At 40.1% G+C, this 20,445-nt stretch overlaps 1 protein-coding gene across 5 annotated transcripts in view; it reads right to left on the reverse strand.

Moving 5' to 3' along the window:
- Gata-beta (transcription factor BCFI) overlaps positions 1 to 20,445 on the reverse strand; it is a 46,905-nt gene that overhangs the window by 3,104 nt on the left and 23,356 nt on the right. For 3 of the 5 annotated variants that reach the window (XM_028301558.1, XM_028301560.1, XM_028301556.1), the window contains exons 3-6: positions 10,171 to 10,289; positions 9,658 to 9,893; positions 9,280 to 9,343; positions 58 to 272 (exon numbers count right to left, since the gene is read on the reverse strand). In XM_028301558.1, coding sequence (XP_028157359.1) covers positions 58 to 272; positions 9,280 to 9,343; positions 9,658 to 9,893; positions 10,171 to 10,289 — 634 coding nt within the window. The remainder of the gene's footprint in view (positions 1 to 57; positions 273 to 9,279; positions 9,344 to 9,657; positions 9,894 to 10,170; positions 10,290 to 20,445) is intronic. The other 2 variants (XM_028301557.1, XM_028301559.1) reach the window with 2 other exon arrangements.

The following is a 20,445-nucleotide window of genomic DNA, read 5'->3' on the forward strand; positions in this document are numbered from 1 at the left end:
TCGGCGGGCGCGGATTGCTCAAGGACGTGCGTTAGTCGAGCGGAGTGAGTTGCGTACGTCGTGGGCGGGCGCGGCGAGCGCGTGCGCGGCGGTGCGGTGACGTACCAGCCGCCGCGGCTGCTTGAGCGGGCGGTTCATGCCGTTCATCTTGTTGTAGAGCCCGCACGCGTTGCACAGGTAGTGGCCGGTGCAGTCGCGGCGCCACAGCGGCGTGTGCACCGTGCCACAGTTCACGCACTCGCGGCCCTCCGTGAAAAACTCCGCCATATCGACTGTGCGCAACAACCGCTAGTTAGCTTCTCCACGGCCGAGCGTCCGCTCATACAGTACAATCAATATCATCAACAAAATATCTTAAAGCTAAAATACTGCATTGGACTATGAATATAAGTAATACTTATTTGAACTTGATCAGAAATTTGACATTTGAACCTTTTTATCATTATCATGTAAATTAGACTAGCTAATTGGCCATATTGTTCAAATGTGAAATCAATGATGCCAAAAGTTTTAAATTGACATACTAAAGGGACTGCTATATAAACTGGCAATGACCCAAATACTAATAAATGAGACCAAAGTACGAGTATCATATTATTCATTCACTCTTTGTTCGACCAACTGTGATGTGCTTATACTTTTACGCGTATTGTTGTTCTGCCTCGGTCGTCGTGGCCGAGGGCACGGTCCGGTTAAGGAAGTGTAATGTAAACAGCGCGAAGAGAAGATTCATTGTCTGAGCAACCTTGGCAATGACTGATTCATGCGCGTGCTGAGCGCGCGGGACGGGCGCGCACGTGACGCGCGCGCCGCGAGGGCACGTCGCGGGGACCACGCATGAACCACACTTCGCATCATCCGCGTTTATGGACCAACTTTCACTAACGTTATATTCATGTGAAGATTAAAATCGTATAATACAGTGTGTCCGGGCATGTAGTGATCAAACTTTAAGGGCGTGATCTATGGACAATTTTATCGATGAAAATACTTCAAATTTGGGGCTTGACCCATTTCTCAAAAAATTAAAAGGCTTTAATTTTTAATTTTAGAATTCACCTAATCCTTCAAAAATAAGTGATTGCGTGGGCACCTTAACACTAATGAGCAAATATTTTATGTCATGCGATAGCTGATAAAATTATCTATTTGTAAAGTAGAAAACAGATACAAGTTTCATACATTTTAAGGGAGTAAGAATGGATTTAAGTAGAAAAAAACATGACTTTTTCACTTCTTTTTCAGTTATTTTCCAATACAAGAAAAACCAGATCGTTAAAGTATGTTTTATTTGCATTGTATTATTAGTATTTGAGCTATTCTACAAAACGAATGTAAATTTATTAGTCTACGTCTATTAGTTTCGACGTAATTGGTGAACAAATATACCCCTTCCCAGCCGATTCCATAACGCGGCTAGTCATGTACTAGTAGGAGTAAGTTGTGCGATTCTTTCAGGAGTGCACTTTCGCATGTAAATCCTTGTAATTTTGCGAAAAATGGGTCAAGCCCCAAATTTCATCGATAAAATAGTCCATTTGATCACTACATGCCCGGACACTCTGTATAAGGAATGTTAATCATTGCATTCAATAAATAATAAAAACTAGATCTATTGTTATTACTAATAACAACAAATAACTTATTAGTAATTCTTTTTAAGAGATGATTAACGGTGCACGGTTCTCGAGAATCCCCTTAATCTACTTAGCAAGTTAATATTAAACTTTGGTTACATTAGGTATTTACATTTACTGTGTAGGCATGTTAACACTCTAAGTTACTGTCCAAAAATTAATTACCTAGGTAGGTACATTGTAGTTTCCAAAAAAGACGTAACCAAAACTAAAGCAGACGCTGTAGTACAAAATTGCAAAATCAGCATGTCCGGTGTTTACAAACACTACATTTGTTCATCGTAATTCGCCGACCTTCGTGACGCGGGCGCGGGTCGTGACCGCGGCTGTAACCCGAGCGGCGATTGTTCGTGCCTCAACGGCCGCGCGGACCGTTACTGCACACTTCCTCTTCTCACAGTTACTACTAGTCCTTCAGTGGGGCTTATTGTTTCCATTTCATCTCCAATAGCTTTAATGTTGCGTCGTGATGAGGTTAATCCTTAAGTGGCATTTCCTCTCACAGCGCACTTTAAGTACAATTTTATGTATTTACATCAGTTTTTATTGTATTTGTACAAAGTACAGTTTATTGCAAGCACAGATATTAAGATCATCATCATAATTTCCGCCAATGCTTTTCATGTTGATCGATTGGTAGCGGCCTGCGTCCAGCGCTTCTCTGCTACCTTTATGATGTCTTCGGTCCACCTTGTGGGTGGATGTCCCACGCTGCGTTTTCCGGTACGCGGCTTCCATTCCAGAACCTTTCTGCCCAATCGGCCATCTGTTCTGCGTACTATGTGCCATGCCCATTGCCACTTCAGCTTGCTAATCCATGGACCAGTCACGGGCTCATACAGTATCCTAGTCGGTATAATACATAATATTATGTAGAATGAATTCTGCTCTTGCAATTGGGATGATGACTGGGTAATGAAATCGAAATTCTAGTTCGTCCGCCAGACAGATAATAAAAAAATATTGAACACGTATTTTTTCATAATAGAATAATTACAGTATTATATTGAGTTGAAATTCACGTGACGTCACTTTTGAGTAAAAAATCTACTCAAAAGTGTCTGACGGACAAATAATTGAAAGGACATCATCCATTTTGGTCCAAAATCAAAAGTGCCGGCCAAAAAATAAAAGTGCTGTATTCTGATAGAATACGTCCGCCTTAGCATTTATTACTATGGCACCAAAGCTGTAGCACCACTGTGCATCGTAGTATTTGAGCTCTAAAAATATATGAAACGACTGACTTTGATCTCAAATATTACGATGCACAGTGGTGCTACAGCTTTGGTGTCATAGTAACAAATACTAAGGCGGACGTATTCTGTCGGAATACAGCACTTTTTTTTTTATTGGCCGACATTTTTGATTTTGAACAAAAAATGTATGAATCGTCGATGAATTTTAGATCTCAAATACTCGACGCACAGTGGTGCTACAGCTTTGGTGCCATAGTAACAAATGCTAAGGCGGACGTATTCTGTCAGAACACAGCACTTTTTTTTTTACTGGCCGACACTTTTGATTTTGAACAAAAAATGTATGAATAATCGATGACTTTTAGATCTCAAATACTCGACGCACAGTGGAGCTACGGCTTTGGTGCCATAGTAACAAATGCTAAGGCAGACGTATTCTGTCAGAATACAGCACTTTTTTTTGTTGGCCGGCACTTTTGATTTTGGACCAAAAATATATGAAACGTGGATGATGTCCTTTTTGTAAATAAATTATTACAAAAACTTTTCATACGTGATGTAAGATATAAACTTGTAAAATTTTAGTTTGGTATATATTCATTTGAGCAATCGTTACTAAAGAATGAAGATAGTTCTCTGGCAGTTTCTGTACGCCACAATGAAAACTCCCACAGTCCAGTGGACACAAGCATTATTCCGTGCTAATAATTATGTAAATATATTTCAATTTGGGTGGCAAACATTTATACCTCCCTTGGGGCGTATAGTGATAAAATTTTCCTGAAACCAACCATGCCCATGGTCATGTTACAGGTCGCGCGGATGTCACATGTCACTCATGGTATTGTCGCTCGTAGGTTGTGGGCGCGTAATGGAGAAGGCCATCTGTGCCGGCACATGCCTCGTCAATTATACTACGTCTGTGCCGATAACATTATTACGAAGTGCTCTGTGATTTAAAATCTTTTTTTCTGGAATCGTGATCCCGATTTGGCCAATTTTATCTTTATCGCTTGAAATAGCGGCCATGTGTTAACTATTTGAAACTGATTTTTCGTTACTGTCGCGACTCGCGACATTTTTATAAACTGAATTTATAGTGAAATTTGATATGAGTAAGACACTTGTTTGGTTTTCAATTTCGGTTTATCGGTAATTTTAACTAGAAACCCATTAAATAATTTAAGCTTTCATGTATGGTCTATGACGTAATTTAGAAAACACGGATAATGGCGTCAGGGTGTTGATAACGACGTCGCATTAGTGTCGCGGCCGCGGCGCGGGCAAACATGCGGCGCGAGGCAAGCGCAGGGCTGATCGCGGCTCGAAGAACAGAACCCTTCAGGTCGATAGATACTAACTTCATCAATCTATACGAGTAATAATCTCTACAACATAGGTTTTTCTTCTTTTTCATAATTTTTTAATTTTTCGCTGGGTTTGAATCCCAACATGCTCCTTTCCATTGCCCTTTGTGTACTAGCTAGTTTTTCTCTTGGCTATCTGTTAGTTCCCTTCCCAGTATTACTTTTTAAATATTGATCGGCAGATTCATTTTTAATATACCCGAAGGTTGTGGAAGACATGAGATCTGTGTTTTTACAAGCTTTATTTAGGTACCAGATCTTTACTGTAATTTTAAGTACAGCTTGTTTTAATTGGCCAGCCCTGAGGCGGCCGGCGCAGGCGCAGCGTGTTTGAGCGGCACGTGCGCGCCGACGGCCGACACTTTTTGTGGCCGTGCAAACACGCCTTATGGTGCGCCCCGCAAACATTAGTGTAGACAAAAACATTCATGCGACTATGTTTCGTGAAATCTAGAGCGTCTTGCTCTAGTAATTTAAGACAAGTGTAAAATTTAAACATCCATAAAGATCTTTAAAATAATCCTTGAAACGGTTGTCGGTAAAATGTCAATCATAAACTTATATTGAGAGTCTTGAATATACACTTGAGAGTCTTGAATATACATAAGTGTTTAGTGCCGAAACTAACATTTAAGTGTCTTTTAAAAATTATATCTGAACAATATTTACAGTGGTTCAAAGAAAGGCAATTAATTATTTAATAGCTTTTAAAGCCGAAATAAAATCAGTTATTGCCGCTTTCGAAGATAGACGAAGGTTCAAGTGGATGTGAAAACCGAAAAAAACCGTTACAAAAACGTTTTCATTGTTCCAAGAGGGAACCGTGAATGTTACCCGGACTCCATTATCGATGTTTTTCAAAAATAGCTTATCGCTATAAAAATATATCTGTGAAGTTATTTAGAGATGGTTATTAGTTTTGACAGCGCGAGGCTATCGGCGTGACCCGCGCCACGCCGCCCCTGTCCGTAAAAAATCTCGTATTGACAAAAACTTAGCTGTTGCTATCGGTCGTGTTTACCGTCCGGACGCTATTGTTGTACGAACGACTAATTATGACGGCGAGCTTGCGGGCTGCTGCTCGCCTCTTGTAATTTCAATAACTCTTACAAGAACATTTTATGAGGTTATATTTACTTATTTAGTAAGGCCGAAAAGTAGATCTATGTTTCGTTCTTAAGGACCGATTCGACCAAACTTTTATCTGAGTATAACTTCTGGTATAACTGGCACATTGACAGTTTCAGTATGGGAAATACATATGTCAAAATGTTGAATAACTGACGATTTATTCTGGATTAATATTTACTCTTGTTAGGTCATGTTAAGCAGCGTGTTACCAAGGAGTCATTGAATATTTCATAATGAAGTAATGATACATTTAGTTTTCGTATGTACTATGCATGTATGTATTTATCTATTGTAAATGTCAAGTTTACATTAACAAAAACAATAAATTAGTAATGATTTATTTACTGTCCATTAGAGTGTTGTTTAAATATTATTCACTATAATTTACCACCGAAATGGTAACGTGAGTCGATGATTCACTTGGAAAGTGGACTTGGTCTGGCGAATCACTCGTCGGCGAACAAAGAGCGGCCCTAATGCGCGTGAACGCAGGGACGGAATGCGCGTACAAAATGACCAACGGAAAATTTTGAAAGGTTTCTTTCTGTATTATCGGGCATTTAAATTCTTTAATAGGAATGTGAAAACCAGTCATTCAATATTTAAGTGATAGCGAATTCAATGTTTGATCATATTGTATTGGCGTAGATTCTAATAACTGTTTATTTCAAAATAACTGTGCAAAAATGTTACAAACATGTGAGTCATAATATTTTTAATTAAAGTATTATCTAAGTGAATGGTATCCACATTCCTACCTTTTTCTGAATGTGAATTAGTCCAGTCAATGAATGCCTTAACGACGGTGTAGAGAGAAATCCGTGGAACACAATTTCTGACCTCGGGACTTTATTTAGCCTAGTTAGGAGGTGATCATAGCAAAAGTCCCCGCCCTTAGCCCTTGAGCCGGCGGGAAGAGGGGGGTTTAAAGGTACCACTTTTCGGTTTTTCGCTTAATCCTCGGAAACTATGCGTCCTAGTGACATAACTACTATGAACCAAAAAAAGCTTATTCAATTTGCTACAGGTGAGACCGTCAATTTTTTCTATATCTTATATAGTTTTTGCGGCATCTGCTCTAGAAGGTCTGTAAAATTGGAAATTTTATTGTTGTCTTACATGTTCCTTTCAGGAGAAAATCGACTAAATCAACATTGAGCAAACACTATAGACATGCGGGAGCATGTTAAGCCTAGTTCCATGGAGGGGACTGCACCGTGCGTATATTTAGACGAACCAATTAGAGCCACTTTTGACTGCTCATCATTCAAAAACTACTGTGCATTAACACTTCAAATTTGGCTCATCTATTGAGACTTGCAAGATGTACATCAGCTTCAAATTTCATAAATATACCTCAAACGGTTATTTAGGTATTGACGTTCAAAAATCGATATTTAGAGCACTACTATCTATCTATCACATGTGAAATGTTAAAATTTACTGGTTTTTTATTTGTTCCTTTGTATTTACATAACTACCTTTCTGGATGCCAAATTTGAACCTTCGAGGTCATCTGGAAGTGGTTAGAATTTGGTCTATAGGTCAGACATGTAGATTTTTGGACGTCAATATCTAAAGAACCGTTTGAGGCATATTTATGAAATTTGAAACTGATGTATATCTTGCAAGTCTCAACACATGAGCCAAATTTGAAGTGTTAATGCACAGTAGTTTTTGAGTGATGAGGAGTCAAAAGTGGCTCAAAGTGATTCGTCTAAATATACGCACGGTGTAGTCCCCTCGCTGGAACTAGGCTTAACATGCTCCCGCATGTCTAGAATGATTGCTCAATGTTGATTTAGTCGATTTTCTCCTGATGGGAACATGTAAGACAAAAATAAAATTTCCAATATTACAGACCTTCTAGAGCAGATGCCGCGAAAACTATACAATTTATAGAAAAACTTGTCCATCTCATCTGTAGCAAATTGAATATGCTTTTTTTAGTTCAAAGTAGTCATGTCACTAGGACGCATAGTTTCCGAGGATTAAGCGAAAAACCGAAAAGTGGCACCTTTAAACCCCCCTCTCCCCGTCGGCTCAAGGGCTAAGGGCGGGGACTTTTGCTATGTTCACCTCCTAACTAGTCTAAATAAAGTCCTGAAGTCAGAAATTGTGTTCTACAGTTTTCCATCTATAATGCTTTATTGACTGGACTAAATAGAGACACACAGTTACGTATTTGTATACTACTCCTACACCTAAACTCCTATACTTTAAACACTTTAAAGTATCAATCTATAATACACTCGCGAGCAAAAGTATGGAATCACTTACATGAAGTTGTTTCCACGCGATCTTGTGTACTAACGAATTTGTTAGGAACAAAAAAAGTGGCACCATTTTAAAGATTAAACTTTTATCTTTAAATTGATACCAAATTCATTCAAATCACACCAGTATTTAAAAAGATATCCCGGCTGATGTGGAGAAGTAACGAAAAAGATATGTATGAACTGTTTGATACGTCGCGATTTGCGGCCTATTTACCCCCTATAAAAGCACGCGTTTTCGGATTTTTTCTTTCACACGTTGATTCATACACATCTCCGCTTCTTTTGACACTTTACCTGGAATTCTACACCTTCAGAAGCAGCACAAATCGTTGCACTATTGCAAGAAGGGCTCAGCCAGCGGGCTGTCGCACGTCAGCGCCACATAAGCCAGTCCTGGGTTTCGAAAGTTTTAAGACGCTTTCGGGAGACTGGTGGCTTTATCCCGAGACCAAGTTCTGAACAGCGCCGGCGCACATCGCAGAGGGAAGACCGTTTTTTCATGTCAACCTCTCTATGAAATCGTCATTTGACTGGAATCGACGTCCAGTAAGAGCTCAGAAATGTTCGTAGGATAGCTGTTAGCGAGTAGACAGTTTGTCTAAGACATAAGCAATAGAATTTAACTCCAAAAAGGCCTGCCACAGGCTCGAAACTGACGGCAGGTCACCGATAAGCACGCTTTCAATTTGCTCGTACACATCTCGATGTTAAGTCGAGCAAGCCACCCCCATAAGCCACTGTTTCAGCGAACCAGCACTGCACAAATCGCTCCTCAGGCCGCCTATAAACCCGACCTCTTCGACTGCTGCCCTGCAAACACAGTTTGCATTCATCGGAGAACAGAACTCGCCTCCATTACTCGCCTTCCCATCGAGATGTGTACGAGCAAATTGAAAGGGTGCTTATCGGTGACCTGCCGTCAGTTTCGAGCCTGTGGCAGGCCTTTTTGGAGTCAAATTCTATTGCTTATATCTTAGACGAACTGTCCACTCGCTAACAGCTATCTTACGAACATTTCTGAGCTCTTGATGGACATCGATTCCAGTCAAATGACGATTTCATAGAGAGGTTGACATGAAAAAACGGTCTTCCCTCTGCGATGTGCGCCGGCGCTGTTTAGAACTTAGTCTCGGGATAAAGCCACCAGTCTCCCGAAAGCGTCTTAAAACTTTCGAAACCCAGGACTGGCTTATGTGGCGCTGACGTGCGACAGCCCGCTGGCTGAGCCCTTCTTGCAATAGTGCAACGATTTGTGCTGCTTCTGAAGGTGTAGAATCCCAGGTAAAGTGTCAAAAGAAGCGGAGATGTGTATGAATCAACGTGTGAAAGCAAAAATCTAAAAACGCGTGCTTTTATAGGGGGTAAATAGGCCGCAACTCGCGACGTATCAAACAGTTCATACATGTCTTTTTCGTTACTTCTTCACATCAGCCGGGATATCTTTTTAAATACTGGTGTTATTTAAATGAATTTGGTATCAGTTCAAAGATAAAAGTTTAATCTTCAAAATGGTGCCACTTTTTTTGTTCCTAACAAATTCGTTAGTACACAAGTTCGCGTGGAAACAACTTCATGTAAGTGATTCCATAGTTTTGCTCGCGAGTGTATTTAAAACAAGTCAATGGTGCTATCATACGAGTATTTGTCATGATGTAGAGGTACTTACTGGCTGATAGACTGGCGGCGGCCGAGAGCTGCGGCCGGCGGCTGCCGTCCAGGCCCCACACGTCCTGGAAACAGCGGCACGAGCCTTTGTCAGCAAAGCGCACACACTTCAAACTATTTAACCTACTTCAAAACTAAGACGCAAGAAGAGATCAAGACTAAGTTTGTTTTTATTCACTTCAATATCTGGCTCTACCCAATATTAAAAAGAAAAAAATATTCTTTAATATGAACATAATTATGAAGATACTATAATGTACACTCATGAAGTCATGAGTCATCAGATCAAAACGCTATAATAACGCAGCCAGAAACAACACCTAATAGAATATCAATTCCCGGATCACGACAAAAAGAACAACCCATGTGAGTTACCGACCTGGTGCGTGTAAGCATTGGCGGTGAGGCCGGGGTTGCCGTACACGGTGGAGGCGCGCGAGGTGGCGCAGGCGAAGGCGCCGCCGAAGCGCGCGCTGAAGGCCGGCAGCGCGCCGCCCGCCGCCTCGCCGCCGCCCGCCTCGCCCGCGTACTCCTCGCCCAGCACCACGCCGCCGCCGCCGCCGCCGCCGCCGCCGCCGCCGCCGCTCGACCCGCCGTACGTGGGAGAACCGCCGGCTGGAAACACTTTGGGTTTAGCTGTGCTGTATACCATTTGTAATTGTTCAAGAATAAAGAAAATTTAAGACGTTTTTGACGAATTGGGAATTGAATATCGACGTAGATAGTCTGTTGAACGATAATGAATGCAGCCTGTTGATGATACAAGATAACCTGTGGCACGATGTACCTTACGACACTAGTATCGTGGCAAATCATTTGTATTATTTTGAATGATATCCGTGGCTGGATCCAGTGGTTGAGTTTATTTATGGCAGTGGAACGGGTGCGGTACCTGTGCTGGGGCTCCAGATCTGCTGCTGCACGGCGAGCTCGGCGGGCGCGCCGAAGTAGGGCGCGGGGCTGGGGTACGCGCAGCGCGAGTACACCGCGCCGCCGCCGCCGCCGCCGCCTCTGCGCCAGGAAGGACCGATTAGAACCGCGTGATATTCAGAAACACCCAGTTTGACAGATATGACCATGACAATACTTTTCCTTTCTCCATTTCAAAGCGAAATACAATGTTCTGTCAACCTTTACCCATGCCCATGTGACATGCAATAAAATAATTTGAATTTGAATTAGGGCTGATTTTTCAATCGTCAGATATCTTTTATCTGAAGAATAAACTTGTCATTGTGACATATCTTCCATACTGAACTGCCATAAGTCAATGTGCCAAACTTATTCTTCAGTTAAAAGTTATCCGACGATTGAAAAAACAGCCCTTAGTCATACTTTTATTATGAAATAATTTTAAGATGACTTGATAACTGATCTTGAAAGGAATCAGGAATTGAGGAATATATTGGTCAGTTAATGGAGTCTGGTCCGATAGAACCTAAGTATGTACTTTAATTTTTGTTTAGATTTATTTTTTATTTTTGATTTGGAAATTAAATACTGAAAATAATTTCATAACGGCAATACGCGAGTTGTAACAGCTGCGACCGATACGTGCCGAGCTCACGCGCAGCAGCGCTTATCTCGCTTACGACATCCATTGAGTAATGAGAATTCTTCATTTACGTGACATTTGCGCGGCGAACAGTTACGAGACTTATCGGAACTCATTGGGCAAGTTTAGCCGCCTTGCGAATGAACATGTCGTGGCACTCCGGACTGCCCTCATAAGTTATTAACCAGGACCTAACCATGATACAACCCAAGGTAGTCCTAAAGTACTACAGATAGTCGTGCGTTAGTGAATTGTGATCCATCCTGCATCCACTGGGGTAATTTGATTAGTCGTCTGTTGTAACTGGTGGCCAAGATTATACATAGAACGCCATCTAGCTAAACGTCTCCCTCAAAACTTTTCAGGAGGTCAATTACAGCTTTGAATTCCGCCAGTTTAGTATGTATACTATTAAATAAAATGATACATAATAATACACCATACTAAAATGGATTGGGCCCGGTTTCACCAAAGCGGGGAAGAGATGTGTTTTTAAATAATTAACTTTTAAAAAAAATAAAACCGACTTCAAATGCGTGAACACAAAAAAAAACTAAAAATTAAAAATATTGCGTATAAAAAAGTTCATCCCCAATTTTCCACCCTTGGGGGTGAAATATTTTCTTCAAATTCGCATGAAACCACCCTTTTGATAATACCTATTCAACAAAAAAATAATCGTTCAAATTGATTTATAATCGGCGGAGATATTGCGTATAAAAAAGTTCATCCCCAATTTTCCACCCTTGGGGGTTGTTTTTTCTATTATTAAATTTAAATGGGACCACCCTTGAGGTATTACCTATACGCCGAAAAAAGATTTGTTCAAATCGGTTCATAATTGGCGGAGTTATCGCGTAACAAACATAGAAAAAAAAACATACGGGTCGAATTGAGAACCTCCTCCTTTTTTGAAGTCGGTTGAAAAACTAATCAGAATTCCGAACTGAAGTTAAGCGGCGAGATGATGTGATCTGATCGACCTATCAAACACATCCCCTCTCCTCTCCGCTTTGGTGGAAACTGGGCCTTGGGCATGGTGAATATCGCAGAACAAAGGTCATTTCTCGCGGACGACTTTGTTGAAATTAAATAGGTTTTCTCCGCGAAAGTACGTAAAAGCATTGTAGCGAAAGGAAGTTTGAACCCTAAATACGGTGACATGGATGACGTGTGTTTGCTCAGGGTTCATCGACAGCGCCTAGGCATTACATTATTTGGAGCGCTGCGTGTTGTTAAGTGGAGTGCGAGTTGAGGCTAATGGCTCGGAACGTCTCGGAAGTAGGTGCGTTATCGGCGCGGGCGCACCCCTCCCGCCCCGCCCCGCGCCCCGCCGGCGCCCTCGACCCGCTTACATTCATTACGGCGACACTACTCCGCTACCGTTGCGCGTTGTGCTGATGGCACGACGAATTTGGAAAACTCGTCCGGAAGAGATAACGACTGTTACGAACGCATTAGACCCCATTATGGAGCTCTCACTCGTGGAGCGCTGTGCAAATGTATCGGGATAATGCGACGATAAGCCCCAAAGAAAATGCAAATCGTGGTGCTTACAATAACACTGTCCAAAGTCACCTAGTGTCCTTTTAGGTATTATTCTATTAAATGATTAGATGCTAATAAAAGCATCTTTACTTATCCCAAACAAAGTCAATGAATTCAAGCTTTCGACCACACCATTTAAATATGTTTGTGCAAAGGTATTTCAATTGAAAACTAGTTAACTGGCCAATACAACTGAAATGGATTGCTAAAGTTAGAAAACAACCTACACTTACAATCCATGTCCCGTTAGAACAACAATCAATAAGAGCAGGCGAACAGCCCGCATCGGCAGTACACGGAAACCAAGTTACGGTTCGTGCGCGTGACTTACAGGCGCGGGCCGCCGCACGTGCGCCGCCGACACGGCCCGCGCGTTGCAACATCACGCCGGGAATTTACAAATGTCAATTTCACTCGACCAGAAACCCGGACATTTAACGATTCTCAAGAATTTTGGATACACTGAACCTTGTCAACCAGAATAAAGACAAAGATTGGCGATTATTGTGATTGCGAAAGAAAATTGTGTATCAATGCCATGGGATTGAAATGTTGATATCATTTGAAGAATAAGCCGATGTTCAGCACTTTCAGTGTTTCTGTCACAAATTAACGTGGACAGAATAAAAACTTACTCAAAGTGAAGGCACAGACAACATACTTAAAATATCCCAGATGGTAAAGATTGAAGGATTAGTTATTTTTTATTACTATGTCTTACAGCGCGCACCGCACGTGTTGCGGACAGTTGTCCGACACCCTGTCCGACGGGTGACCGGCACTCGGCAGACGCCACGCGCCACTAGGGAGTTAGGGACATAAAAATAAGTTTAGAATTATAATTTGCAGCAGTTTATCTTTCTGTCTACCTACCACAATAGGACAGTAGGTACTTATGTATTTCACTAATGTGAAAATATTCAAGATAAAGCCATATTAAAATCTATGTACACATAATTCGTGGGCTTACTGCAACTTCAAAATAAAAACAAAAGAAAGATTTCGAATAATAAAAGGTTTTAAACAAAAATTACCCGGTATAATATATAAAGCTAATAGACGGCGGTTATTTGCGCATCATCGACCCACACCGGAACGCAGAGCCTATACAAATAACTCACTCGAGACACTTAAGCCGTCACTCAACACGACAAAAAATAAAGAGGACAAATTTGGAAACGATCCGAGGGCTCTTAAAACGTGTAAAATGGCGCGTTAGAGCCGAGCCTGCGCAAACACGCCGGCAACACCAGCCCAGCGCCGGCGCGCCGCGCTACAGTCTGCTCCCACACCTCAGTGATACTGATACGATACGAATTACGATACGACATACAACAAATGTAATCCTCTCCGTACACTTTTACATCGTGCACGGTAACAAGCTACATTCAACTTTGATGAAACTTTACAGTCTCATTTTTTATTGGCGCCTATAAAAATAAATAATACTAGCGGCCGCCCGCGAATTCGTACGCGTGGATCCCGTTTTACCCCCTTATTTTATTTTATTTTATTAAGGATAACAAACAATTGAACAGACGGTTTTACAAAAAGTCTTACAGATATATCTTAAATAAATGCACAATGTAAAATCTTTTCTTAGCGGATGCCTACGTCATAACATGCCTGCCAAATTTCAGCCCGATCCGTCCAGACAGAGTGGTTTAGGTTGTGCGTTGGTTGATAGATCACTATGCCAGTCAGTCAGTCAGTCACCTTTGAGTTATATATATTTAGATTAAAAAATCATTGTATGGAAATAACAACAGAAAAGTTTCTTGTAATGCCTGGGAACTTTAAAAAAAATGAACTTGTAAATTTGTTGGGAATTAGGTATATGTGTATGTACGAAACCTATTCGCGAACAGTGTAAACAAGCAATTTATTCATCATGGGACTGATCATTTTTCTAAATTGTGTAATTCTAAGAAACACGCTGTATAGGGATGTGTGCGTTACACGGAGCGCCGTGTTATCTCCCGCGACACTGCCGAAGACGCCCGGCCCGCGAGCTACATCGGGATGCCTTTATCATTATGATATAGTTTTATGATGCCGATGCCGATATCGGATGTGACAATTGAAAACAAGCGGGACAAATGTCTAAACTTTAGATAAAAAATATTAAGGCTGAGTTTAACCACCACCTAACTTTAACGGTAACTATGACGATAACCGGTGCTTTTTGTATGGAGTTCGACAGATTTTTGACGTTTGTCAAAGTTTAAGTAAGATGGTGCAATCCAGCCTTAGATTCGAAACCATTGTTTGGTGACACCGGTTAAAATCAATGTGCTGCTAAATATGCAAAGAGTTGAATAAACATGATTTACTCGTAAATGTTTTACTAAAAATATAAAATGACGCTATAAATGTAGAAAACAATTGCTTCAAATGAAGGTTCATTAGCGTAGCATAAACAACTACTGGCCACAACAATATTATTAATAATGTTATTAGCCGTTTTTTTAGGAGCACTCTCGGTTCGCCGGTCGTTGTTCAGAATTTTCCTTATTTTAATTACTTACAATAAATAAACTATACTGTGTTAAGGAAAATAAATGTACCCAACATGCTCTAGTAGGTACTGATGTAAAAAACAAGAAATATAAAATCGTTCGAAATATAGTAGTAATCGAACTGAATATTATTGTTATTGGTCAACGTCTGTTAACAGAATAACCTAATATAATATTAGAGTTTTAAAACAAAATATAATAAAATTCCAAGGTCACCAGCAAGAGATTTTTAGTATGTCACTCATTCGATTTTCGTTTTAAGTTAATGATTGCGCAACAATTACATCACAATCATAATGACATAAACGTATTTCGGTAAACGATTTTCACAATTACGTATAACTAGACCAAACTGACAACATCAGATCAAAGACAACCTTAAACTGCTCTTGCTGTTCCTGCTATTGATATATTGAATATGCAAAGAGTTGAATTTGGAATTACATTTTGTTTTAAAACTCTAAGGCTGAAGCAAATTCAGTACTTGCTTTAACTAGACAGGTAGTTAAAATTTTGCTACAAAGTCACTTAAGAATAAGATTTTTTTTCTATTCCTGTTTAAAAACTTCCATGGTGACTCTATTAGTTTTTGTACGTAACTTGTAATAAGATACAGTGGAATTGAATCGAGCAGGTACGACGTCAGTAGGTCTCCTTAATGCTAACTCGACTCTTCACACGCTGTCACATTACACCCGCTACTACAGTAGTCATTTGTTTACAAAAAGTCTTTGATAAATATTTTACTTTACTCAGTAATTCAACAACAGCACAACAGGCTTTGTTTCTGGCAAGCATACAGTCCAACAATATAATTTGGCACGTAAATAAAGTTCATAGAGCCGACTCTACATTTTGTTTATTACGTAAGATTAGTGTAGTTACGTACTTTTATTGGTTTAGTAGTAGTAGTAGTTTTGCTTATCCACAGACAGGTGAATACCAAAATATTTCATCTAAAGTTTCTAACAAAACCGGCAAACAAGATGCTTGTTAAGTTTGTAAACTTTCAAAAATGCTATTCCCGAGTATAAACAAAGGATCGAGTTTTTACACTCTTCCGGAGTGGGTTGAAAAAACCTGGCCATGTATTTGCACAAGGGATTGTTTGAGGGTTTTCTGAGTTTGCACAACGTCTTAGCGTAGAACTAGCGCGGATCGTGGAGTTATTGTACTTATTGTTCGGGCGCTGCTCGTTAGTGGGTTAAGTGTCGCCGGCCGCGCAGGAAGTAGGCATCGCCATTACTCATTCGCAGAAACCGCACACATGCCATGCAAACGAGAGCGAAATAACATGGAAAGAGATTACAATGATTAACAAGTTCTTTAAAATTTTTGTTTGCTAGGTGCTGTTCCCATATTTTTCAACTTTGGTAAAATCTTGGACCTGGTATTTGGTTGGTCTTGCTTTTTTCACAGTTATATGTGTATAGCATAGTAAGTAGATTGCGGCCTAAATTCATAAATTGGGATTTTTCTGAGGGAATAAACTACTTACATTAAAAGTAGAACTCAGGTTGAGATTCATAAATAGGTCAAATTAGTTATAGTATTACAACAATAGAGCATGAACTATTGATGTAGCTACAAAAAGCGTTAAACTGTTAGGTGTATACTTTGCGCAAACAATCACCACTACAAACACTTAAAACTACTTAACTGCCCATGTAGTTAAAAAAATTAATTACCGGGTTAATGTTACTAATTAAAAAAATATTTTTTTTTTTTTTTTTTTATACACAACGAGGATGCTCTTGGCCTGTATCTCACCTGATGGTAAGTGACGATCAGGCCGAAGGTGGAAGCGAGCTTCACCCGGAATCCTCAACCACGGAGGAACTGGCTATCTTACCTCTAACTGCCGGAACACAACAATGCTGTTAACACTGTTGTTATGGCGACAGACTTAGGTAAGATGGTGGTAGCTAGCCAGGCGGACTTAGAACAAGCCCTACCACCAACCAAACCGAACAGAAAAATCTGCCCCCACTGGGAATCGAACCCGGGACCTCTGCGTCTGAAGCAGGTGGTCTTACCACTAGACCACAGAGGCGGATATACTGAATATTGAGATGGTCAAATGCAAGCAATAAGTAGTAATATTTATGAACGAACGTTGCATGCTCATATTGCTCATGATCGCTGACTCGCGAAATTTCAGCTTATGTAACGCGAATGTTGTTGACCGTGAGACGCTGCGTCAGCAAGAGCTGCGCGCGGACCATTCACGCGAGAGGCTGCGTGACGTCACGGCGACGACACCGGACACTAATAGGTTGTAATAATGACACTGCAGAAAGATTCATCTGACATTGCTTTGTAGAAACAGCTATACATACAACGAGCAACCTACCTAAACAGGTTGGAAACGATAAGTGATCACACGATTCGTATCATAACTCATGTCTGACTACAGTGACTACTCATGAGTGAGTACTATCAAATAAATAAATAAATAAAAAATGTATTTATTGCCTTCGAACCATTAGACATAGGTAGGTACAGGTAGTTAGACTTACAACTAATAAGTACACCGAAGGCAATTGGACCTGGCTCAGTATACGTTGTAAGGACAGATCCTTGCAACACTGGTTTTCAGCTATCATCTTGGAATCGGTGGCTCAACAAGTGGTCCTAGGGTGGAACCGATAGGTGAACCAATCTTTTTTTGATATACATATTGTCTATGTTTTTATACTTTTTTTAAATTCTTTTTGATGCCTTTTTTTAAGTTTAAAGTTTATGTTTTTGATACCCGTCTGGGCATTTTATGCAAAAAAATAAACCTGTAATTAAACCAAGGTATTTCGATGTTTTTGCCCGCCCGAGCGGCTGTCCACCACAGTGGGCACTAGACCATTCTGGGACCCCCCTTTAAACTTGTGTTTAAACGCTCCGCTCCTCATGTTCATATGTATAAGTAGGTACTTACAGACGCTTGTCAGTTTACCGTCTTGCGTGAGATCATCTTTATTTTTCTATCAACACTCATTATAATAACTACGATGATATATCAGAGATGTTGACAATTAAAATTGTAAAAATAAATCGAACTTGTATAAACAAGGGGCTGTTATTATAACAAATAGTCGAGTGAGAGCTATGTACCTACAATAAAATTAAAGTTATTATAAATGTAACGCTCGACGGCCGCACAGACGCAGGTCACGCAGGCACCGCGCCTTAGCGCGTTTCCCAACTGTGTTACACAGTTAATTCTGTGGTTACACTGCCAGTTCGTATGTTCATGCTGTTAACACACTTATATCAAGGGGACACAGAATAAACCGGCATAAAATGGTCGTCTTCAGTGTCAACTCCGGCGCACGGTTGGAGCTGCCGCAATGGAGCATGCACACATGCGCGCACTGATAACATTCGAGGACACGCGCACACATTCGCCGAAAACACCGCCCTATTTACCCGACAGCTGAATTTATTCAAATACTCGATATGTTGTTGAAGCAATTCTAGTCTGTGGTGACGTTTTATGCAAGTTAATGTTGCACAAGAAGTGAAGCTTTGTGTGTGCTAGTGCTATCGCACTATCAAATCTGCCACAGTTTTCTAATAAAATATTTCATAGCCACTGGCTTTTTGTTTGTATTGGACTGGGTGTTTTCTATGGATAATAAACAATACATGTATTTAACATTAAAAAAGTATTTAAGTATGTTTATATCCGTTATCTAGTACCCATAGAAGCTTTGCTAGAAAGCTTTGACGGTTTAGTGTATTGGGTCTATAATTTATTTTAATGATGTAAATGTACCTTATTTATGTGTCAAATAAAGGTTTATCTTTCTTTCTTTGTTTAGTTTAGGACTAGAGACGCAGTATTTTTGATTTATTGTGAAGAATATAAATCCTTTCAATTTCATAATAAAATTCAGGTCGGAGGCATCAAATTATTTATTTTAATAATATTTTCAGTTAAATAAAAATAAATTACAAACTATTTATGAAACCCTTTTTTAAGACTCGATATGTTTTGAGAAAAAAAAATTAAGACAATTTGGCCATTTTAATGTTTTCCAATTTTTGTAATATCCAGTGTTATTCTCATAGTTTAATACAAATCTAATGACACCTCAAGCTGAAATCCATCGAGCCCTCCAGGTCGCAAAACATAACCCTCTTTCTGGCACAGATGGGTAAAAAACAACGTAGGTTTATGTTGGTTTTTCATAGGGAAGCGCGGGCTTTAAAAAGTATTTCAGTGACAGACCAAAAGCTTGTGTATAATAAGCAGGCTTGCCTATTTATTAGTTAAATTAGTTACCGTTTTTTACTAATTGCTTAGGAATTCAGAGGCGACGTGGTTGCGGTCGGCCGCAGCTAGCGGACCGCGGTCGCTGTCGGTTGCGTTATTAGCGCCCTAATCGCCATCATTGAGATAACGACTGTTAAAGAGTTAGCTCTACGCGCAGTCTGCGACACGCGATAACAATCGATCTGTGTCGACTTTTAACGCCACCATATTTCTTATAGAGGAATACTTTTGTCAGAGTTGCTTATCATGATCCTAATATGAGGCGAGTCACTATTTTTCTCCGAATTGTGAATAATTGAACATTGTACTAAAATAACCTTAAACATTATTGAGTTTCATTTACTGTATCGATGTAATAAGTAGCCGGTATCAGTGTACCTACCATGAGTTTACGTTAGGTGTGCTCGCTAGCGAGTACGTCAAAAATCTCTATGAAGATTTTGTTTCTTGAAAGTAGCCACTAGGGGCGCTGACAATATGTCATACAAATTAATGTCAATTTTTTACGCAGTCGCTAGCGAGCACACCTAACGTAAACTCATGGTAAGCACACAGTTATGTTACCGGATTAAAAAAATACACTGGAGTGTAGGTCTATTTTATTTAACCAATGAGTAAACTGGTTAATTGTACCAAAATTGACATCTTGTCTAATGTCTGGTCCTGGTCCGTACCAGGTCTATGTGCGATTTTATCCAGTTCAATCTAGATAGAGCCTAACTACTGGTCAAAGCCAGAACCGGTCCGCAAGAGAGTAAGTAACCCTTTGTTGTGGGCGCGCGTCATCTAATGCGCCGGCTCGTTAGTGCGTCGTGCTCGGTGCCACCAACACAACTACTTTTGAACGTCAAGGAAACCTGTTTCTACCTTTCTTTAGTTTCTGTATTACCTATGTGGCCCCAAATGAACAAATGTTTCAGGAAGAAATGTTATAAATAAACATTAATTATATTGGTACGAAATTGCTACGAAATTTCGTAGCATTCGTAGTTACATTGCGTATTATTTTCCTTCAAATTGTTATAGTATATGAGCCACCTATGACTTAAATGTGATCCAGTGCATTTCTTATCTTGATCATAGCTTTTTTCTTTACTCCATGAATTCCATGGTAGAAGAACTATCCAAACACATTACTAAATAATTATCTGTTAATTAATGTCGTAATTATGAAGGCTAATGTTCTCATTACAATACAACAACAGAAAATAAAAGATCTATTTTGGCACGTGTCACTATTATGCGGTGTAGTGAAGTAGTAGTACTTTTTCT

Source organism: Ostrinia furnacalis, unplaced genomic scaffold, assembly GCF_004193835.3.
Source record: "Ostrinia furnacalis isolate ACB-3 unplaced genomic scaffold, ASM419383v2 OfSCF0954, whole genome shotgun sequence".
NCBI lineage: Eukaryota > Metazoa > Arthropoda > Insecta > Lepidoptera > Crambidae > Ostrinia > Ostrinia furnacalis.